The sequence below is a fragment of the Mastomys coucha genome, unplaced genomic scaffold, assembly GCF_008632895.1.
Source record: "Mastomys coucha isolate ucsf_1 unplaced genomic scaffold, UCSF_Mcou_1 pScaffold20, whole genome shotgun sequence".
Lineage (NCBI taxonomy): Eukaryota > Metazoa > Chordata > Mammalia > Rodentia > Muridae > Mastomys > Mastomys coucha.
Window position 1 is genome coordinate 76,925,044 of NW_022196903.1, and position 24,147 is coordinate 76,949,190.

Below are 24,147 nucleotides of genomic sequence, written 5' to 3' on the forward strand. Positions count from 1 at the left end.
TACACACTCACACAGAGCAACAAAAGGCTCTGTGTGACTAAGGGTTAATTGTATACAATCTGCCTGGAATGGGTGAGGTCCCAAGTCCAATTGTGGAAAGCAATGAGAGTAAGGGAACCACATTCACAACAGCAATGGTGACACATTAAAGCTTTTGGTAGCCAGAAGGGCTAAGGTAGAAAGATGCACTCCCCAGGCCTAGTGGCACATGCATTTAATCCCAGCACTTGGGAGGCAAGGCCAGGCCAGCCTGTTCTACAGAGTGAGACTGGTCTCAAAAGGAGTTAGGTTGCACTTTCCTTTTCTGTAGAGGAATCAATATAAAGCCATCCATCCGCCCCCAAACCTCTAAGTCCTCTATGAATCTAACTGAAAGTACCCAATATTTGACAGACTGACAAGTCTTTCACAAGTTTATTTGGAGGAAGAAATGAAAACAGTAACAAAAAAGAACCAAAAAAGGACAAACGTAGATTGTGTGTGTGTGTGTGTGTGTGTAGATGCCCACAGACAGAGACCACAGAAAAGGGTGTGAGATCGCTGGAATTGGATTTAAACAGTTGTGAGCTGCCATGTGGGTGCTGGGAACTAAACTCAGGAAGTAGGTATTCCTAACCATTCAGCCATTTCTCCAGCCACAGCAAGATTTTTGAAGACCAAAATCTTGAATAAAACCAGGAAATTGAAATGATAGAACAAACAGAATCAAGAGAAAACTGCAAGTCCCTAGAATGGTGAAGAGGTGAGACACTTTCCAGAACTATCAACTGCTGAGCACTCCAGACACTCGGACTCGAGATAAGAGGGTCTCTGAGTTTAATCCTTGCTTCATACCATATATAAAAATAAATTTCACCTTAGAAATATAGAAATCCAGATGGGCAGTGGTGGCACAGGCCTTTAATCCCAGCACTTGGGAGGCAGAGGAAGGCAAATTTCTGAGTTCGAGGCCAGCCTGGCCTACAGAGAGAGTTCCAGGACAGCCAGGGCTACACAGAGAGACCTTGTCTTGAAAAACAGAAGGAGGAGGAGGAGGAGGAGGAGGAGGAGGAGGAAGAGGAGGAAGAGGAGGAGGAGAGGAAGAGGAAGAGGAAGAGGAAGAGGAAGAGGAAGAGGAGGAAGAAGAAGAAGAAGAAGAAGAAGAAGAAGAAGAAGAAGAAGAAGAAGAAGAAGAAGAAGAAGAAGAAGAAGAAATATGGAAATCTAAAATGAAACTGTAAAAGCCTCACAAGTTACATCTTCACATGAGACAAAAGGGTAACTCACACACACACACACCCTTCCCGCTGGAGGAGATCAAGGAATGCTACAGCATATGCTCAGGATGTACAGGGCCCTAGGCTCAATCCCCATCACTGACACACAAAATCCTATGTGTTTGTAAAAATGTGTGCCAGAAATTAATATCAGTAACATTGACTTTGTGGAACAATCGAAATTAAGAGTACATACTCTATGCAGTATGCAATACTGAGGATAAATGCAAAATGACTAGTATTTTAGGGCATTCAAGTTCTCTTTTAATAAAAAAGATCATTTGCTCTGGCAGTGGGAGCACACTCTGGAAGCATATGGGAGACAGGCAGGCAGATACCTGAGTTCCAAGCCAGCCTGGTCTACAGAGGCTACAGAGAGAAACCCCATCTTGAAAAACAAATCATTTGATTCTCCTTTACCCTTTTCTGCTATAACTGTGTGTATGATGTGTTTGCATGGCTGAGCACATGTAGAGAACAACTTTCAGGAGTTAGCTATTTCCACCCCGAGTTCCAAGAACCAAACTCAGGCCATCAGGCTTGAGCAGAGCAGCACGAGCTTTTACCTGCTGAGCCCTCAGGAAGCCTTTTGTAAGGGTAACTTGGTAATACCCCCCAAAATGTTATTTTAGGCTGGGTGTGATGGTGCACACTTTAGCCCTGGCATTTGAGAGGCAGAGGTAGGTGGGTCTCTGAGCCCAAGGCCAGCCTGGTCTACAGAGTGAGTTCCTGGCCAACCAGTGCTGCACAGAGAGATCCTCTCTCAAATATAAAATAAAAGCCATTTTATGATTTTTAATCTACATAGCCAGACAAATATTAAATATATACAAATATATTGGTTAATATACAAATAAATTAAAAATCATGTCATCGTTAATAAATTAATAGTTATTTAAATATTGGAATTGTGAACATCCATCAATGGGAAACAAGTTAAATTGTATAAATTTGTACTATTAAGAATTCTATGGCCATTTTTGTTGTTGCTTTGTAGAACCTCTTACTGTGCAACTGAGCCTGGCCTTAATTCTTCCTTGCCTTAGCCTCCTAAGAGCTAGGGTTACATATGTGAGTTGCCATGGCTACTTTCTGCAGAAAAGGCTAAGATAGACACACTGACATAGGAAAGTAACCTTAGCACATTTAGTAGGTAAATGTGCATGGCGTAGGGGAAAAGTAATGGACTGTGGAAAGAGAAGTGTTTAGGTGTTACACAGAATGGAAAGACCCGAGTTTCCAGTTACATAGTGTTATACTGTTTGATGTCTTTAAATAGATATGTATTATTTTAAAGGTTTAGAAATAACCAGGCATAGAAGCACACACCTTTAATCCCAGCACTCAGGAAGCACAGGTAGGCAGATCTCTGTGAGGTCAAGGTCAGCCTGCTGTGCATACTGAGTTCCAAGACATTCAGGACTACATAAAGAAACCCTGGCTTACCCTCACCCCTGTCAATGATAAGTTTTTTTTTTTTTTTTAAAGTTCAAAAATGGGGCTGGAGAGATTGCTCAGTAGTTGAGTATTCATTGCTCTTGAACTGGATCCAGTTCCCAGTATCCACACAGTGCCTCACAACTATCTAGAACTCTAGCTCCAGAGGATTCAGTGCCCTCCTCTGACCAGGTACATATGTGGTACATGTCCATACATTTAGGCAAAAGACTCATGTACATAAAACAAATTTAAACAAAGAAGAAAAGCAGAGTATGAAAAAGTCACAGTACAGAGGAAATGTAATATAGCTAACTGCATGCACATTATGGGAATACTTTCAAAATGGATCACTGACAGAAAATACACGGTAAATATTTTACACCAACAGGCATAGGACAAAAAAGGCCAGAAAGCTAACACCCATCACTCAAGAAAAGATACCAAGACATATGGTTTTATGACATCTTTTCAAATCCTAAAAGAATGGAATTATTTCAGCTATTTTACTTAAAATTGTACCAATGCATAAAAAAATTCCCAATCCAGTGTATGAAGTTACTGTTATTCTTACGATATCTAACAATGCAAACACAAAAGCTACCAGTTGATCTCACAATGTAAGCAGATCAGACACTGTTAACATAAACTTGAGTCGTCTGACTGTTAAACACTTCTAATGGGAAAAAATTAAACGAGGTAGATGAGATCATTTCTTTCATATAACACATGAAGAATCACATAACCCTAAGAACTCAATAATCTACAACATCTTGCCTAAAGTCAAAACACTAGTCACTCACGTTAAGTGCAAAGGGAACAATATCATTAAAGAGAAAGATGTTCTCAAGCCAGTAAGTACCTAGCAAACGCATTTAACACAGGGCTCGTGCTCCCAGCTTCAGCCATCATGAATGAAGGAGACATCAGCCCTGGCTCAGGCTCCTGGACCAATTTAACTGGGCTGCCTGGCCTGCTCCAGACTAGCCACTAGAACTAACAGACAGAACTAGGACCTGTTTGCCCGCAGGCTCACCTTGTCCGTGTAGTACACTCATAAAAGACCAGGTGACTAGTCGTCATCCAGGGTGAAGAGTTAACAACACAACAGCTCCATGTTCAACCACACCACACTGGGACATGGGTCAGAGGAAGAAGTCTGAATATGGATTGCTAGCTAACAGCTGCACTGTGAGGTTACCACCAAATTCCCTCCCCAGCCATCTTCCAGCTTTTCAAAAGAGTAGTTTATTATTGGTATAATCTTTTTGTTTTGTTTTATTTTGTTTTGTTTTGTTTTTCGAGATAGGGTTTCTCTGTATAGTCCTGGCTGTCCTGGAACTCACTTTGTAGACCAGGCTGGCCTCGAACTCAAAATCCACCTGCCTCTGCCTCCCAAGTGCTGGGATTAAAGGCATGAGCCACCACCGCCCGGCTTTTTGGTATAATCTTAACAAATAGAATAAAGGGCCAAAAATGGACAAAGGCTTTTTTTAAACTCAAAATTGGAGATTGGCACCACCTTAAACCCCCAGGTGGAAAAGGAGCTAGAGGAGCTAAGATGGTCACACAGGGTAGGAACTTGCAAGGTCCCTTGCCCTGTGCCCTTTCACAGGGACACCTACCTATGCCAGAGTAGATGTTTAAAGGTATTCCTGGCAGAGGCCATGCTAAAAGCTTCCAGGCCCAAAGCCAGCACATATTGCCACACTATGGCACACCCTGACTTTGCCCAAGTGCCATAGATACAGATACTCTTGAGCACTTCCAACAGGGCAAGAGTCATTTCCAGAGCTAGATGTTGATTACATAGGTGTGTTTGTGAGAAATTAACTCACTGTATAAAACATGTTTTCCTTCCTACATATGCACTAGGCTTCAGTTAAAAGCTTAACAATTAAAATGCCATGCCTGCCTGTAGCACTCTGGATGGAGGCAGAAACAGGGAATCCATAGGACAAGCTGACTGCTAAGGAGCCAGACCAGCAAGCTCTAGGTTCCAGAGAGGGGCCCCAACACAGAACATAGAGACAGACTGAAGACATGCAAAGTAAACCTTCATACCCTGTATTTATGTGTACACATATGTACCTGCACAAATGAGAACACACATACACACTAAGAAATAAAAGATTTTTAAAAATTAAAGGCTGAGATGAGGAAACTCCATTTCTATGGCCTCAGAGCATCCTTCTAATAACACCACCACTTTAATCATCAAGCTCACAGATCAGTCTCATGGGATGATCTGATCTCAACTGTCCCAGACGCTCATCATTTGGGTGCAGCCCACAGGTTTGAGCCAAACTGATGAGGCGACCGCTCAGCTTTACATTCTAACTGCCTAGAGCACTTCAAAGTAGCGCAGGGACTGCTCCACTCCACACACAGGGCATCATGGTCCCTGCAGCCTAGACATTGACATTCCCTCTTTGAAAAGCTGCTCAGATAATTCTAACATGAGCAGGGGCTAAGAGCTGCTGAACTAGTTAGACCAGAGGGACTGGCTGCTATAGACTCTCAAAACAAGCTAAAGCAAGGCCCTGCCTGTTGTGGTGGAAGCTGGGGTGGGAGTGAATAGGGATGGCATATTCTGGCGTTCATCCATCTCTTCCTATCCACATCCCACTTCCTCAGAGCTCATTCAGAGACCTAGTGGAGAGCAAAGGCATTGTTCTAATATATTCTCTAATGTATGTACGTATGTATATATGTATATATATATTTTTTCTTACACACACACACACATATATACTCGCACAGTATGTGTATGTGTGTGCGTGCGAGTGCATGCACTCCTGATCATGCAAATATGGAACCCACAAGTTTTTCTAGATAACTTTTGGGCCCATGAGGTTAGACACAGAACTCTGGGTTCTGGCTCCTAGCCAATGAGTTCAGACTGGACTCCTTGCCAGGAAGCCCAAGACACACGCCACTGCAGCCACATAACCTCACAACTAAGCCCTAACTACTACCCAGGGGCCCAGCGATGTCTCTGGGAGCCCACAGCTGGAAAACAGGAAACCAGTGAAAAACAACAGAAGGAAGGCCACAGGGCAGAGGAAGCTGAGAGTTCAGCCACGGGAGAAGCAGAGAAATGAGGCCTGTGAGGAGGGGACCCCATATGGCTTGCCTACAGAGACCTTCCAGGAAGGATTATCTGAGGCCCCATGTCACCCCCATCTTCTGTCCACCTTGGTTTAAAATAGAAACCCATGCCCGAAAGTTTGGCTCAACACATGCTTATTATGGCCAGGCAAGCCCCATGGGTCTCTCCCTAGATGATTCTGACCTATGAAATCCCAGCATGCATGTCACACAGCATGCTCAGACCAGGAAGAGAGCCATGCTTAAAGTGTGCAGTGGGAATGAGGGCAAACTGAGACCCTAAAGAACAACCTAGTATTGAGAAAACAAACAGGATAGACAAATGCAGAGAAAACCAGGTGGACAGCTCTTGGGCGTGTTGACTGAAGTAGCCACACCTACACTGAACAAGCGGATTAGAGCACTTCAGAGATCATTGAGTTGGAAATGTCACAGGGCCAAAGCTAATTTATCTTGAGCCTTCCAGGCCCCTAAATGGCCATCTACTTTAACACCTAGATAGCCGAATATCCTGTGACTACTAGGCAAATTGTTTTGGAATATAAGGCTACAACAGCTTCCATCAACCTCCAAGCCCAAGAATGTAAGCAGATAGCATCCAACACGTTACAGCAGAGATTTTCCCACTTCATTACATCCTGCCTGCTGTTCTCACCAGTGCATTTATTTGTATGGTGTTTTGATTTACGGTTTTGTTTGGTTTCTTAAAAACTAAAAACAAAAAATAAACTACCACCTACAAAAAAAATGTATAGGACAGTTACAATACTGGACCACAGAATTTGGAATAACCTAGTCCTATGTTCCTGAGCCATAGGGGGTGGTCGGAAGGAACCCTCTGCATCCCAGCGCACCCTGAGCAAGCCAGCAGAGACAGTGGTCTGAGGGGCATTCCCAAGGAAAGGCATAGCTGAGGAGCCAGCCTGCAGATTCAGAGCAGGTCATCCACTCCCAACCCTCCGTGGAGCTCTGCCTGCCTCTCACAGTTGTCTCTAGCTTCCCTGCTTGTCCTCATCAGGAACCTCTCTGAGGAACTGGAAGGTAGATGACAGGGAGCAGTCCCTTTAGTCACTTGTCTGCTTAGCAAGACTGGGAACAAAGCTTGCAGGCCAGAAAAAGGACCTGGGACTTGCTAGGCAAGTATTCTACCTTTTCTTTATGAGAGAAGACAGTGGATGCTGCAGAGGGGAGACAGAAGCAGAAGCCAGTCAGCAGGGCAGAGCTGGGGAATTCTCTGATAGAGATGAGCTGCAAACCTTTCAATGCCTTTGTTTCCATGCAGAGCCCATGAGGTCAGGATTACTCATGAGGATGCATGGGGGCGGGGCTCAGAAATCCAATTACTTAGCCACCAAGGGCACAAGAGTTCCTGGCCAGACATACAACCAGGATTTGCTTAGACCCTAATCCTCCTACACTTGGCACATTGGCCGATAAGTAATATTTCTGCAGCAGACAGTTTAGGCCCTTTCTCTAGTCAGCTAAGACAAACAAAACAAAACAAAACAAAAAACCACCACCAACAACAACAACAACAAAAATTCATGTTTTTACATTCATATTTAACAATGCAAATGAACAAAAAAGCTGAAGAGCCTCAGCTGGAGGGCCAAGACGCTCCAATTAAAGCCATCCAGATGAGAGGGGTGTCCACCCTTACAGAAATCACAATATGAGGTCAGGTCCCTCAGAGGAAAGAAAGGGCTATACTAGGTTAGAAAGGATCACTGTATGAAGGCCTGAAGATAAAGGATAGTGGTAGAACACTTGCCTAGCAAGTCCCAGGTTCAATCCTCAGCTCAACAAGAAGTGATTTAAACATTTTAAAAATCCTAAATAAAAGAATAGCCTGGTGGAACAGGGCTATGACCCTAGCTCCTCAGGAGACTAAGAAAAATCCCAAACTCAAGGCCTGCTGGTCTGCACAATGCATTCAAAAGCTTGAGCAAAAAGAGGGCTGAGGACATTACAGTAGTAGATTGTTCTGACATGCGTGAAGTCCTGAGTTCAGTCTCTGAGCACACGCACACACCCATCAGGTGCGCATGTGGTTCAGACTGTACACCATCAGACTCCTGAGCAGGCAAGGCAGGGGCACCCTTATCTACAGAAGCTGAGGTACGGGTAAACCTTTTGGCTGCTCCAAGAGACCCTCTGTAACAAGCAGCAGGGTGAGGAAGACTGGGGGAGCAAGGTCCAGAGAGGGGGTGGCAGCATGCAAGCCAAGAAGAGCCCTACGCAGGGCCAGAAGCAAGTTCAAAAGCAGACTGTCCACGGTCTGACCCAGTCCAGCATCACATACACAGAGAAGCCATCAGTTACAGGAGGTCCAAGAGCAAGAGTGTAGAAACTGCCCTGCCGGACACTCAGGAGGCTTTGAATGGTACCCAACAGCAGGGGTGAACTGTACAAGCTGTTAGCTGACTGTACAAAGTGGGACCACATATTGGAACTTTGAAAAAAAGAGAGCCAGGCGGTGGTGGCGCACGCCTTTAATCCTAGCACTTGGGAGGCAGAGGCAGGCGGATTTCCGAGTTCGAAGCCAGCCTGGTCTACAGAGTGAGTTCCAGGACAGCCAGGGCTATGCAGAGAAACTCTGTCTTGGAAAAAAAAAAAAAAGAAAAAGAAAACCAATCTGATCTGTTTCTAGATTTAGTCTGAGAAAAACTAACTTTGGAAGGCAAGCCCTCTGCTGCAGAGGAAACTGCGGCATGGATTCTTCATAGTTCATGGCAGAGGCCATGTGTAAAGAACTCAGCTACTTGTTGCTCCCTCTCAGCCAGTGAAGCAGTAAAAGTCTTTAAGATCCAAACTTTTTTTTTAAAAAAAAGATAGTTTCAGGCTAGCTTCAAACTAGCTATATAGTCAAAGATAACCTTGAACTCCTGGTCTACTTCCAAGTGTTGAGAGATTACAGGCACACACCACTATATCTAGTTAAGTGTTTACAAGGTGACCTTTTTTCTTTTTGGCAGTACTGGAGATTGAGTCCATGGCAAATGTTCTTCAACTAAGTCACATCCCCAACCTCAGAACCCAAGCTTTTCCAGACAGGGTCTTACTACGCAGCCCTGGCTTCCTGGACTAGGCTGGCCTCTACTCCAGAGATCTACCTATGTGTGCCTCCTGTGTGCCAGGATCAAAGGTGGCCACCACCACAGCCAGGAGGCCACTCTTGATAAACTCATGTTCAGTTCACATGAGCAGCACGGTATTTTATCCAGCCTTCTCAGGACCTCACACAATACTTTCTTTCCAACACCAAGCTTCCTTTCTACCTTATCTGTTTCAGAATTCAAGACCCTAACCCATTGCTAGATCCTGGAAGCGCTGAGCTTTGAAACAAGGCTGGAGTGTTGATTCTTAAAGTCTCCTGAGGTTTGAAAAGCCAAGAAGAGTAAGCCAGGCACAAAGGAGTGCACATGGATGAGAGGTTCTGTCTGTGGCGTGTGCAAGTTCTTATGCCCCAGACACAGTGGAGATCAAAGCTACTAACTGCATAACACACACTGGCAATGCTGGTTTTCCCACTTGTAACTGAGGTAATTAATTTAGTTCACATCTTGGTGTCTAATGGCTTTGTAAGGTTAATAGTAACTTCTGTTTTCCTATGTTGCACTTAGTACGGGAGATGTGAAGGCTCGGGGACAGAGACAAAAAGAATGGGGACAGAGTCCTGGTTAGCACTCCAAGCCACAGGTACTACTCATGCAAGCCATTCCTGTTGTCTGCCCAGACCTCCTAAATTGGCCCAAGAGTAAGCCACCTCCCCCTCAGAGGCTGAACCAGAGGGTCCTGCTGATGGCCAGATGTCCTGGTGTGGGAGGAAATGAGGTCAAAAGCCCAAGAGGCCAGGGATGGAAAAGAGTATTGGGAGACCCAAAAGCAGAGCGAAAACAAAGCCTCTGCCATATTCCCAGCCCAGACCCCCCCAGCCAGCCAAACCACTTGCCACAGCCTCCAGGGTATGGGAGGGAACTTGGCAAAACCACAAAGCCCATTTCTAGCAGAAACATCCATTGGCAGCTAGAACCAGACGAGCACCCAAGGTGCCCCCTCCACTGGACCACTCCTCTGTGGCCCTCTTGCTGGGCCAGAATGCAGCCCCAGGTCCCTGCACTTTGATGGACAGAGGCCCCTATTCCAGCTTATGCTATTTTGCCACAGTTCCTCCTCTTCTCCAACATTCATTCAAAGATGACTGGGGTCACCAAAAGTGGTAGAGCTGAGCTCTGTGATTAGCTCCTACCAAGCATGGGAAAGCCCCCTCCATTCTCCAACTCAAATCTGCCATCCTCTGAACTGGTTTCTTTTCTGCTCCAGCCTAATAGGCCCACCTGTCTTCAACTTTACTGCTGCTTATAAATTACTGCAGAGAGAAGAGGCTCCTCGACTCTTGCAAAAAGCTGAAGGACGGGCAGAAAGGAATAGTCAGGAATGACCAAGAATACGCAGTCAAAAGGAGCAGATTCTCAATGGGACATTTTTGGGGTGGTCAAAAGGAGAGATAGAAGGCAAAGATCCTGGGCCTAGTACCAAAATAGTTTCCAGGCATCCTTAGCCAGTGGAGTGAATGCTCCCATGAGGTAGAGTGTGGGAGCTCTTGCACTGGGCACTGTGGGATTATGCTATGGGATATATCATAGGTAAACGGCATGAAGCACAATATACAGTAAACCGACAACTTGCATTCATCAAGCTCAGCTTTGTGGCTGTGCCAGGACTGTGTACACCCACACATCAGAATATTCCTGGCAGCACTTAGCACACAAGGAGACATGCATTATTTCTTCTGGCTGCGGGACACCATTTACCCTGGGGCTTACCCCTCCCATACCCATCCTGTGGGAACCTGCACACACACACACACACACACACACACACACACACATACTCCCTTTATCCCAACCACAGGAGGAGCTCTTTTACCATGACCCGATAAAGTGGGCAAAACTCTGTCATCACCCCAACAGTCCACCTGAGAAATCTAATGTACAGAGACACAGAGCCAGAAATGGGGGGCTCAGATCCGAGTACTGTGGCATCAAGGCTGAGAGGAAGCCATGGGTCTCAGGCAGGCTACTCAGTATAAGTAGATCCATGCTGGGGGCAAAAGGAATGAAGGGTAGGGGAGGACCTACAGGCTTTCTCTGGATTTCCCCAACACTGGGGCCAGGGTATTGGCTACATCCTACGGGAGCACAACAGGTGGTAGAAACAGAGAGCGTGCTAGCTGGAGTGGAAAGAAGCAGGTCTGCCTTGACAAGCCATCACCACACAGCAGGCAGGCGGACAGGCAGGCAGCTTGAGAGAGTAAGTAGACTAGGAAGTAGGAGCAGAAGGAGAAAGCTTCCCCCTCTCCCTGAGCCCAATGTCCCCGGACCTTTTGTCCGTCTTTCAGAGTCAGAGGACAGAAGAGTCTGCCTCATAATCCTAACATCCCCAGTGCCCACAGCCCTGGAACAGCATACCATGACTACAACTCCCCCAGCCAGCAGTGGGTGGCCAAAGGAAGTGGAGGTGGGGAACTGGATTCTGGCTCCCAAGAGCGTAAGTGAGCCAATGTGAGCTCACAGTTGTCTCAGCGTACACGCACAAACAGTATCACCAGTGCGTCTACTTGCCTGGGGTCCCCCACAGTTCCTTCTCAGATAACTACCAACGACTCCCAGCCTCACCAAAGCATGCCAGCTCCCCCAGAGAGCCGTCACCCGTCCCCGGGCTCTTCCTTCCTAAGAAGCTGTTTCAGAAGCGAAATCCACCTCCTTCAAGTATTTGCTTGGGAAGAAGACAGAAAATAACCCTGGCCTTCATATCCACCTTGCGTTAGCCCAGGAACCCCCAACACACAGGAGGAAGCAGAGCCCCACCCGTCGGTGTCACCACACAGACAGCGAGGTGGCAGAGTGCCATTTCCAGCACCTCCTCAAAGCTTCCCACAGCTTTCCCAGGAAGCAGGAGGTAGATCTGCAGGAAAGACTAGGAGCATGCAGGGACACTCACAGCTCGCCCACCTGCTACCTAAGCAACCAGGCTCAGGGCTCCCTCTACTAAGGCAGAGGAGAGCTCACAGGGCCTGGCCTGCCCACCTGTCTTCACACTCACTCCCAACCTCTGCTCTTTAGAGGCAGCCATGGTGTTTTTCTCTGTTCCAGGACCCCCACTTCCTGGGCCAGAGGATACTGCTGAGTAATTACAAACTTAGAGTGAGCCCCCAGCCCTGTAAACCGGGGCAAACCAGAAGGAATCTACTGATCTGGTCCTGGCTATCCTACGAGGGTTAGTCATAGCTTCTTGGTGAACAGAGTCTCCCCAGATTCTTCATTCTCCCCTCCCAAATGACCTACACCACCCTCTGAAAACCCACCTGGAATGGCTCAAAGCCCTTTTCTCTGCTTCCCTCACACCTGGGAACACTGCCTTCCCAGTCTCCCAGACACCAAGTGGCACAGAATAACAGCAGACACCGGCTGGCTTCCCAGCCATGATGTTGCATCAGCCCCCACCCTACCCAAAATATCCTCACCCCCACCACCTCCTCTCCTCTCTCCAGCCATCTCCATGGTGACAGCAGCATGACTAATGACACCCTATCAGCTTCAGACTCAGGAGTGCAATTCTCCCTCCCCCTTACTGTCTTTCACCCCCACTTCCCCGCGACAACGCACCCCCGGGGATTTCTGCAGATTGGAAGCAAACCAACAGTGCCAGGGCCATTCTCCAGAGATTTCCAGAGGCAGGGGTGGGAAGTGGGTTGTACGTCTTTAAAGCGCGCGCGCACGCGCGCGCACGCACACACACACACACACACTCGCGCGCGCGCACACACACGCACACACACACACACACACACACACACACACATATACAGAGCGCACACATATACATACAGTTCAACAAACCAAACCTCAACTGCACCCAAACCATCCAGCTGAGAAAGCAAAACGAATCCAAACAAAACCCACACAGGCCTGAGAATTCATTGGCCGCCCACACTCCCGCCGCCCCTCCCCCTCAGCTGCTGCTACACACACAGTGGGAGATTAAGGGATCACCAGAGGAGACCCTTTATTTTTATCCAATCCAGTCAAACACTTCACCCCCACCGCGCACGCACCCACGTATACACACACACACACAAACACACAACCACGCAGGGTACCTTGACAGTCGCCCCTTGTGCCCAGGGCCCCGTTCCTTCACGAGCATTTATTTCCACCTGCAAAAGAAGCCAAAGACACTGATAAGGCAGGCTGGTAGCAGGCAAGGAGCAAAGCAGTCCAGCACAGGCCCGGACGCACTGGAGGGGAAGGCGCCCGGAGAAGAAAGGCTGGCCGGGACCATCTTCCTGCTCCAGCTGCCTCCCCAGCGCTGATGGGCCCCTGCGCCTTCCAGTGTTTTGTTTTCCTGCTTCGGTTCTCCGGCCTCTGGAGCTCCCCAGGACCCGCTCCCGGCCTGCACGCGGCCTCCCCTCCCCTCCAGGCCCAGCGCTCTACCTCGGCCGGCCTCCACTACTGCATCGGCCGCCGCCGGGCCTCCCATTATCCCCGCTGAGGGAGCGCACCGAGGGAGGTACTGCAGAGGCGGCGGCCAGCTGCCGGCTGCTCCCGCCCCGCCAGGCTGGTGTGCAAGGGGGCGGCGCGCGCGCCAGCCAATCCCGCGCCCGGCCCTCCCCGCCAAGGACCTGCCCAGCAGCCAGGCAGGGGCCTTGGTGGAGGGAGCCATCGCCACAAGGGCTGCTTCCCAGGCAGGCCGGGGATCCCGGGGCACCCCACCCCACCCCCAGCAACATACACAAGGCGTCCCCTGCACTTTCAGCGGGTGCAACTGGAGTACGGCGGAGGGGGCGGGGGAGGTATGTGGTTATCCCAAACCGGCCACTCTCAGCCGGAGGAGAGCTGGAGCTCTGGTCCTCCAAGGAGAATCCAGGGCAGCAGAAGCCTCACATCCCCCAACCCCGCCTCCGCTTTGCAGACTGCAGATGAGTGGAGTAACTTACCGAAGGTGACACCGCTAGAACACAGCATAGCTCAAACTCCAAGCCAGGTCAGTCCTCCCTGAAGACCATATCTTTCGCCATTCTATAGCTCTACGCCCCTGCCCTCTTATACCCCACTCGGAAAACTGGCTGTAGCCCATACAGCCTGTGCTTCCCCAAGTCGGTTGTGCTCTCACCGGCATAGCCTTACTACCGAACAGTGCTGAAATGCGATTTTCTCAAACAATTTTCTCTTCTGGAGAAGATCCACTAGGTGCCTCTACCAAAAAGCGCCTGGACTCCCGACCCTTAAGTTTCCTTCTAGTTCTCTAACTATAGGCATACCAAGGGTGTGATGGCCAAGGAGACCAATGCGGAGGAGGGGGATAGCAAGGTCCTAGCAATTCACATTCTAGGATTCAATACTCAGGCATCCTTAGGCATCTCTTTCATCCCATCCCTTCTCTGAAGGGGAACATCATATACACTTTAGTACCCACATATCCCATTCCTAGCCTGTGGTAACTTACCTCTCTTAACTTCTCTCTGCTCATCTGAAGAATGGAACCAGCAGCCATGTCGTACAGCTGTGAGAGACTGAGAAGGCACAGAGCCACTGCCTGACACAAGGTAGGTGCTGCTGGCTTCCAGCACTCTACATTTCTGCCAGAGCTCAGGGTGCTTTCTCATTCTCACAGATGAATAAGCTGAGGTCTGAGAGAAGTGACTCACAGATGAGCACCCCTGCTCCAATGACTCGCTCTATTACCCATTCCACCCCAAATGCATAATCGTGCCCCACCCCAGGGGGTGTTCAGAATCAGATAAGTTCTTTAGGAGCAGGGCAAGCCTGCTTCTGGTATATGGAGACTTCAGAGCCCACACCTGCCTCCCCTTTGGGACAAGAGGGAGTCCTATTGGGTCCCTCCTAGAGCAGACAAGATAAAGGGATCATGTCCTCAATCATGACTTGATATGACAAACTGTCTTTTAACTCACTCCTGACTAGCCTAAATGAATCTTCTTCCTTCTCCTGGTCCCCTAAAGTGCTGTGCTATTACACCCATGCACCCCACAGAGAGACAAACACAGTTTGGACAGTATCAATACATACCAAGCCCTGTGCCAACCGTGTTGTAGGTTCATCTCATTTTACTCTACACACAGCCTTGTTTTCAGGAGAAGGAAGAATATTGGAAGATACTGAACAATTTGCCCTTGAAAAATGGTGGGCAGGAATTCAAACCTAAATCCTTCTCATCCTCTGAAACTCCCTCTCTCTAAGCCCAGAAAGAACTAAAGACAACTGGGTCACTTCAAGTGACCACTTCCTGACAAGCAGACCTGAGAATACCAGTATCTTCACTCTTCCCACAGCTGCTTCTTGACCCCTCCTCCGCATGCTAATGTACTGTGTGGCTGAATCCAAACAGTGCCTCCCCTCTGCGAGGCCCAGCCACCTTCCCAGCATTAGCCAGACTCCTCCCCGGCCCGCAGGAACAACATTCGGCCTCTTTGCAGCACCAGTCACATTCAAGCAGTCCTTTATTTACAGTCGGTCCCCACGTGGGTGGGGCCCGTCTTCCCTCTTTCCTAGGTCTACACATAACTGGAATGTGCTGAGCTGAGTTCTACCTCAAGAGTGTGGAGTGGCAGGGGGCTGGGCACTGAGATGAGGAGGCCCCTCTCCTGGTCAGGCTTCTACATGAGGTCCCTAAAGCCTGGGGGTTGGGGGCAAGCACCAACTCTCCTGCCCCTGCGGACTGTGCCTCTTCCTCACAACTTACAGGAGCTCCCCCATTTCCCTGTGCTAACTCTGTGCTCCCCTAACTTCAGGTACCCACTCTACCCTCCAGCAGCCCTTGACTAAACTGAGGGAGGCCTGCCCCTTGTTCCCATCCTCTTCCCATTCCAGCCGCCTTCCCTCCTGAGAGGCACCTGATGCCAGAAGAGAAACATGCCAGGGCCGCTGAGCCAGGAAGTTCACTTCCCACCGACCTTCCTCATTTCTATAGGCTCCTCTTTCTACTGTGGGCCTCAGAGGTACTGGGGATTCCTCTGCGTAAGGACAAAGATCCTTCCCCACCTTCCATCTTGGCCAACCAAACTCTGCTGTACCGGCTACAGGAAGGGGACCACTGAGAAAGTCAATGGGGTCCTTTGCTTGCTGGAAACACACCGAGATTCTCTCAAGAACATGGCTATCCATAGACCAGACTCCACAAACAGGAACTCAAGACACACACTGGTGAGTGGAAGACTTCTAGTGAACCAACCTCCTGGGACCCCACAAGTGGGATACAACACAAGTTCTTACTTAAACCAACACGCCAGGAATTTTCCATACCCATCCTACAGATGGAGAAAAAACAGAGAGTTCTAAACACCTTGCTCAAGATCACAGAGCTGGGAAAATGACCCAGCAGGACTCTTACTTTCTTCTTGCAGTGACCACTATGGCTAGTCCTACAACGCTCATCCATCTCCCTCTTCCAAAGGCAGCAGGTGACCACAGACAGGTCTCTTCTCTTCCTTTGCCTCATCCTAAGCAAGGTACCTCTTCACAGTGCTTTTCCTTCCTTGCTCAACTGAAGCCCACTTCCTCCAGGAAGCCTTCTCTAGTTACCTCAGCTTGTTGCCAGTCCATAGAACTTCCTACTCTTCTTAACACCTGGGGTTTGTCTCTCTGACTAACTAAGGAGAAACCTGTGAGCTCCTTGCTTATACAAAGGATCCTGCCAAAAAACCTGAACACCCCCCCTCTACCTTTGGAGCGTATGCTTCCTGGTGGCCACGCATCAATTTCTACCCAAGTAATTGCAGCCCATCACACATACATCATCCCCTATATTTGAAACTCTTTGAGGTTGTCATGGGAACTGCCTTCTCCTTCATTCACTGATCAGACCTCACAATTAGCTTTGGCAGCGGAAGGCTTTGTCAATGGCAATCACCAGGAGGAGGAAGCAGAGGAGAAGGAACAACAACAGAAGAAAGATGGTTTCCCTTGGAGGTCCAGCAGAACCAGACGCAGTGACCACACTGCCAATGTCCTGCTGGACAAAGAGGCAGCCCCAAACCACCCTCTCGATTCCCCCTGACAAGTCAGGTCACACACCTGAGTCCCTGGCAGGTAGTGATGCTCCTCTTGTGCTCCATGCACCCTCCTGTCAGTGGCTCTCAACCATCCGTCCTAATGCTGCAACCTTTTAATATAGGGTCACGTGGTGCTGACCCCCAACCATAACACTTTTGTTGCTACTTCATAACAGTAATTGTGCTACTATTATGAATTGTAATGCAACTATCTTATATACAGGGTTTCTGATATGTGACCCTCCTGAAGGGTTGAGAACTACTGGTCTAGATGCTGAGGAGAAGGCAGTGTAATGGGTCTCATTAGGGTCAAATGCAACAGTCTTTTGGATCACCAACTCTCCCAGGACCCAATCCAATAGCAGGGAACTACATGATGACCCTACAGAAACAGAGTGTGTGTGGAGTACCTCAGAAACCCCGGGTGGCTTGGAGGAAGACTTACAAAAGGAATTATCAAAGACTTACCGTGCTTTAAGGATCTGTGAACACCATCAAGTGTTCCCGGCCACCTGCATCTTTGCACACCTCTGCCATTAGCTTCTTTTGAGCTGTGCTCCACGAGCAGCAGGGCCAGGGGAGTCACAGCCCTCCTCAGTTCTTCACAAGTTCTACACTCAATCCTACACTCAAACTCTCAAGACCCAGTCCCTCCCTTCCCAGCTGGTCTGCACGAGGCCCAAGGATGACTAGGGCTAGACTCTGTCCTCCAGGCACTCCTCCCTTCCAGCTTTATAACAGCCTTCTGGTAAGAAAATGTTTCCTTGATCTCATGAAGGACAAAGGTCACCCTCTACTCCAGGCTTAGGCTCAGTGCCTGGCCTGGCCCACACTAGTCCCAGAAGAAGCTGGATGGATGGAGCTAGCCACAGGGTAGAGCATACCACCTGACTCTGGAAACTGAGGCAGCACCAAAGAGAAGCTGTACTTCTCTAGGAACAGGGACATTGTAGGTTCTGGGACCCAGGGGGTTCCAGAAGGTATGTGTCCTTCTAGCTCTGGTGCTTGCTCTTTTCATCTTGTCCCCTGACCCCGCCCTACACCTCTCCTGATCTCCCCACCCCACCCTACTCCCAGGCCTCAAGCAAGAACCTATCCCTCTCTCTCTCTCCTAGGAGCCAGCATCATTCCTGGAATCTTTGGGAGAAGTGAAGGGGCAGGTCAATAAAAGAATAAAGACAGGTGAGAACAGCCTAAGGTCTCCTCCGACATGAATGACCCAGAAGTGGACCGGTACAGTCCAGTACCCAGTCACCTGTTTTCAACTCAACTTCTCCTTGTGCCTCCTGAGGCTTCCTCTGACAATCAAGAAGGGCAGTGGGGTATAAGGACAGCCACAGATCCATCCTATTGTGAGGACCTGGATTCACTGTGCTATCAGCAGTGGGAGGCATGCAATTTGTCCACTAATTCCCAGGGCTTAGTAGTGCTGGCACTCCCACAAGTCAGCCAGGTCAGCAATGCAAACGGAACAGAGCCATCTGAGAGCCCATCCCACCACATTACTTGAAGCAATCAAGCAACCCCCAGACTTGAGTTCACCTGAAAGGCAACTGATAATCCTACAGGGAGCTGCTTTCCCAGACTCCCGTCTCCCACCCCCACCCCCACCCCCACCCCACCCCCGCCTCAGTCATTAGTGGAAACTCAGGCTGTCAACTTCTTATATAAGTGGCAGACAAGGCCACCAAAGTGTACACAGTCCAGGAGTGGCAGCAGCTTTGTCCCCACACAGATCACCAGGCAGAGGCCTGTAGCAACCCTAACAGATAACCGACTCTTCCAGAACAGGCAACTGGACCACAGGGAACACACGAGGAAGATAAGCGTGTCTCATCCTCTAACATCCTCTTCCTGAGCTCTCCACTCTTCTTCCATAGGCAAAGAAGAGATGGTGCCTAGACACTGAGCCCCAGAAGCGTTTATCAGCTCACCCTGCCACCTCACTGCCTTCTGCAGGAGACGGCCTAGGGCAGAGGGATGACTCTGGGCTGGGTTTGTGAACAAGTACGTGCAGGACAAGAAGTTAACTTGAACAATGTTCCCTGAGGCTTTGATCAGGACTGGGTGGGAGGGTCCCAGTAGGGAGCCTCACCTTACTGGATCCCACTGATATTCTAAAGAAAAACATAGCTGTACCTTCAAGAATGATTTCTGGAGTAGGTTAGAGTTCTGAAGAGCATTGTTCTATTCTATACCATAGCTATGATTCCCAGCCTGAAAGAGGCTATGATGAGGATAGATCTGGGGACCACACAGAGACGTCCAATGTCCAGCTCATAGCTCTGCCCAATAGCTCTTACATACTAGTAACTTCTTGAGACAGGGTCTTAGTATATAGCTGAGTAGCCTGTAGCTCATCTTGTAAGAGACTGGACTATATAAAGAATTAAGCCAACCTCCAACTCAAGAGTCCTTTCTGCTTTGACCTCCCAAGTGCTGGGATTACAGGTATGAGCCACCACTCCCAGCTAAGAACATTCTTTACCTGAATTGTCCAATACGAGCCATTAGCCACGTGTAGTTGAGTACTTAGAAGGTAGCAATTTTGACCACTCCTGTCATTTTAATTTAAATAGCCATCCTTGGTTTATGGAACTCACATTGGATGGCTCAGATAAATCATGCTTTTAAACCCTGGAGTGGCCATGAATATTCTAGAGAATGTGCTAAAAACCATCTATTGTCTCCCCAGAGAAGATCCTGTTGCATATTCAATTCAGCTGAACCTTTCAGAAAGCTCACAAACCTGACCTCAACCCAGATCTGAGACCAAGTTCAGTTATAGGATTAAAGCCTAGGGCTGGGGTATAGCTCAGGCATAAAGCACTTTCTTGTCTAACGTGTTTGAGGTCTAATCCCCAGCATGACAAGAAAAATTAAGGAGCTAGGGAGGTGGCTCCATTTAGAAAAGTGCTTGCTGCACAAACATGAGGACCTGAGTTTTGATCCCCAGGACTTACAGCACTCACATGACAGCCCAGCTTTTATATCACCCTAGCCCTGGAGATATGATCCTTCTTGGGGTTTGCTGGACAACCAGTCTAGCTGAATCTGCAAACGCAGTGGAAGACTGTCTCAAAAAATAAATAGATAAAAGGGTTGGCCTGGAGAGATGGCTCAGTGGTTAAGAGCACTGGCTGCCCTTGCAAAGGACCTAAGTTCAACTCCCAGCACCTACATGTCAGCTAACAACTACCTATAACTCTAGCTCCAGGGGAATCTGACACCATCCTATTCTGGCCTCCACAGGCACCGGGCACACATGTGATGCACAGACATACATGCAAGTGAAACATCTATATACATAAATTATATGTATTTAAAATGAGGTGGACTGTTCATGGTAGCAAGAGACAAAAAGGTTCTCTGAGTTCAAGGCCAGCTTAAACTACTAATGAATTCCAGGCCAGCCAGGACTGTTTAGTGAGATGCTGTCTCTAAACTAGAAGGTGGACATCAATGTGGAAGACACTCAGTACTGATCATTGGCCTCTGTGAGCACAATCACACATATACACACTTATACACACATGTTAAGTACAAAATGTGAGCAATAATGCTATGGCCCAGGATAGATATTTCTTCTGCAGGGAAGCTGTCTTAGGAATATGAATCTACACCGGATGTTACACTTCCCACAGACCTGTAAGATCTCCCTCTCCCTCCCTGATAGCATATCACCAGGCAGCACCCAGCCTCCCTCCAGACATGATCAGGCACAGGAAGCAGGGCACCCCTCAGGCTAGCCAACCAGTGTAAGAAAAACTGTAAACACATTCTTTTTTGCTACCATGGCTTCAGTCAGCCTGCTTAGAACCTACTAACAGAAGGTCTGCGGCCACCTCCGCAGGAAGGAACGGACTCCTCTTCCACACGTTTGTTCCTCTGCTCATTTCTAAGTGACTTGCCCCATTTCCTTTGATTGTCCTATATGTGACCACTGTGACAGATCTCAAGATAGGCTGACGAAATTCTTTACCGAGTCCCCGCTCTTTCCACCTGGTCAGGAAGCCAAGCCCTGCCATGTGCAGCTCTTTTTTTTTTTTTTAAAACAAGTCCAAGAGGGCTGGAGAAAGGGCTCAGAGGTTAGGAGCATTTGTCCTTACAGTGGCCCCAGGTCCATTTCCTAGTACTCAGGTTATGGTTGGAAACCATCCATGACTCCAGTTCCAGGAGGATCCAATACCCTCCTCTGACCTCTGAGGGCACCAGGCATGCACATGATAAAGGAGGCAGAATACTCATGCACATAAGTTATTTTAAAAAGTGAAACAAGTCTAGGTCATTTCACTCAAGTCCCACTGATGTTGGCTGAGGCTGCTGCAGGCTCTTCAGCCCTTTGTCCTATCTCCTAACTTACAGCCACTTCCTCATCTGCCAATACCCACTAGTGATCTGCCATACAACCTCAGATCCTTCAACCAGACCCAAGTTTCCACAGACAGACCCCTCCCTCTGCTAACCATTGTTCATGACCAGTGGGCCTATTACCTCCCACCTCAGGCTTTCCAATAGAAAACATCTGAGAGCCTGCCTGGCTGTTTTCAGATCACATCCAAGATACCTTAAACAGTACCACCCCAGACTCACTAGCCCAAGGAACTCCAAAGGAATGAGAACACAGAGGTAATCCTGGGTTGGGTTCTCCTTTCCTGGTTGGCAACTGGAATTCTGTGCCTGGCTGTGAGTTATTTTGACCCCTTCCCCCAACCCCACACCTTCTTCTCCCTGTCTCACAGCGTGGGAGATTTACTCTCCAAACTCTAATGGTTCTATAAACCACCTGGTTCTCTGGCTGAACTACAGCTTTGGGTTCAGACGGTCTGGGATAAGACCAGAGATTCTGCATTCTCTAACAAGCTCTAGAAAATACTGCAGGTCAGCTGTATGGCAAGGTGGAAGTAAGACTAAACCCTTCTGTGTCCTTCGACTCAGGTGAGCTCCGTGCCTCTTGTCTGCAGCAGAGGGTCTCCACCCTGCACAGCAGATTCTGGCTTCAAGAGCCTCGGGCCAGTCAACTCTGCTCTAGGTCAGTTAGGTCAAAATTTCTGGCAGCTGGGAACCCAAGAGCTAGGAGTTTAAATTTTCCCCAGGTGATCCCAGTGTGGAGCCCCTGATCCACACTGGATGATGGAACAGGGCAGTAAAGCTCAGATCCGTCCAAGAAGTTCCAAGAGTCTATCATTTCTCTGCAGAGATCTGGATCTTAGCTTGTCTAGGCTGCTGGCTAAGGAACCATAGGCACTCCCATAGCCCATTGCTAGCCTTTCTAAAGTCTCACTTCTCTCAAATAACATCACCTGTCAATACGCTCTTCTAGAACTATCAAAAATTAACTATTATATTTACAATTTGCAAAACACTGAAAAACTGGACTTCTTGCCAGTTCTAACCTGCACTTTGGTCATTTAACACCATAATTCTGTAAAGACTAATGACTTGGAGCACTCACTCAGTAAAATATTCAGTAGGGAGCAAATGGCTGGTGGTGACTGGCTCTCCTTCCCCTAGTGTAACCCCCTAGTACATACATAGGGACCCAGTGGCTGTTTTTCCTGCCTCTAGTTATGCTCCCCAAGTTGGAGGCCTCCTTCACTTCCTTCTCCTTGCTCTACAGAGAACCTGCTGTCATAAGCATTTCCTACTAGACACAGTACATTCTGGCTACCGGCCTCCTGGTGTGCCTGGGAAGGCTCAAACCACTCCTGAACCTTCAGTGTCACAAACCCCCAGTGGGCACAACCTTGACCATCTGTACACTCAACAGCACCATGGCACCACACAAATGGTTCAGGTAGCCTTGGGCCCCCTTCACTACCCTTATCACATTTCCTTTTTTAAAAAACAAAACAACAACAACAACAAAAACCACACACACAAAAAAAAACACTCCTTTCCCTCTACTGGCTGTCTTTATTGAGTCTGTGGCTATGGGGTTAAAAACAGCACCTCAGTGACTTTCCAGTCTTCTTGCCCAGCCTTTCTCAAGCCTTGAACATCTGGTGGTGACCTTGTTTGTAAAGAATCTCATCACCTAGCTTACTCCAACTGTCTCTCCCTTTGCTGAATACCCTCCTGGGGAAGCTGGAAGTCCCAAATGGCTTAGCAAGAACCTATCATGTTTCTGACATTATTGAACGACCACCTTGGCCTGGAGAGCTGCAAATATCTTGTCTGAAAGTTGAAGCAGATGCATGCGGCTGATGGCTAACAAGGACCGTCCAACCACATACCATTTGTCCTCTGTGGTCCGGACAGTTCTTCAGCTTCCAACCTAACACATGTATTTTTGTATACAGATTCGCTTCTACTTACTCAGTCTTTACTTCCCTCGTCCATGCCTAAGACCATGGATGGCACCTTGTTCCTAGGGTGTAGACATCCCTCCTTCCTGCATCTGGATGCAGAGTCCTGTTCTACAGTTGTTCTTTTAGCTAGCCAGGGGATGTCTCAAGATAAATGTTTAATCTGTATTTACAGGCTTAAATTCAGTCAGACTAATGTATAGTTAATAGGTGAAGTTTAATTCTGCTACTGTGTGCTGGCTACTTACTGAGTGTGCCAGATATGATGCATTTTTCTATCTTACATTTTATCCTTATAGCATTGAGATTACCCCCATCTCAGGACTGAGAAAACCAATGCCAGAGGGTTTTACTATGTTACCTTACAGTGTCTCACACTCAAAGTCTACTAAAGAAGCCTGCCTCTTTATTTTTCAAGTAAAAAGAATATAAATCAAACAAACCCAGACACCAGCCTAGGCTCTGAATTTTTCTGGAACTAGAAATCAAGACCACAGTAGAGGTACAAACTCCTTCAGATGTGTTACACCTACTGCCAACCCAGAGAAGCAACCACCTGCTCCTGAGAATCCATCTTTAATCTTCAAATTCTAAACTACTGAGTCCAAGGATTCTGGCACACCCTTCCCAAAGCCCACTGTGGGGTGTGGGTGCGGGGGGAAGCCAAGTAAAGAAGAGAAGAAAACCACAGGCGCAGCTCTCCCACTCACGCCCATGCCCATGCCCACGCTGATGCCCACGGCCCTTACAGGATAGCACCAAGCAGCTACCTGCAGACAGTGTAAGAGAAACCCCACAAGCAGCTGGGAGAGTTGAGTCAGGATGGAGTTAAGGAAGGATGTCCAGAGGTCTAGAAACCCCGAGGAGTACAGATAAAAGCAGATGGTAAGACCTCTGAGGCTCTGGGGAGGGAGTGTCCCACCATACCTGAGGAGTCAGGCCAAAAGAAAAAAAAAAAAAA

At 48.3% G+C, this 24,147-nt stretch overlaps 1 protein-coding gene and 1 long non-coding RNA gene across 8 annotated transcripts in view; one reads left to right on the forward strand and one right to left on the reverse strand.

Moving 5' to 3' along the window:
* The window catches only part of Tet3 (tet methylcytosine dioxygenase 3), a 98,813-nt gene that overhangs the window by 69,799 nt on the left and 4,867 nt on the right, over positions 1-24,147 (reverse strand). For 4 of the 6 annotated variants that reach the window (XR_004122091.1, XM_031382306.1, XM_031382305.1 and 1 more), the window contains exon 3: positions 12,967-13,023. The exons of 1 other annotated variant lie outside the window; for it this stretch is intronic. Coding sequence is in view for 3 of the 5 variants with exons in the window: in XM_031382306.1 (XP_031238166.1) it covers positions 12,967-13,023 (57 nt within the window). In the remaining 2 variants the exon portion in view is untranslated. Of the gene's footprint in view, positions 1-12,966; positions 13,024-13,300; positions 13,429-24,147 lie in introns of those variants that run through there. One more of the 6 variants, XM_031382308.1, reaches the window with a different exon arrangement.
* On the forward strand, positions 13,480-18,498 carry LOC116099139. Of its 2 annotated transcripts, none has more exons than XR_004122092.1 (3): positions 13,480-13,850; positions 14,343-14,412; positions 17,994-18,498. It is a non-coding gene; the product is annotated as an uncharacterized LOC116099139 (long non-coding RNA). The 2 variants fall into 2 exon arrangements; XR_004122093.1 differs by lacking the exon at positions 17,994-18,498 and adding an exon at positions 15,798-16,243.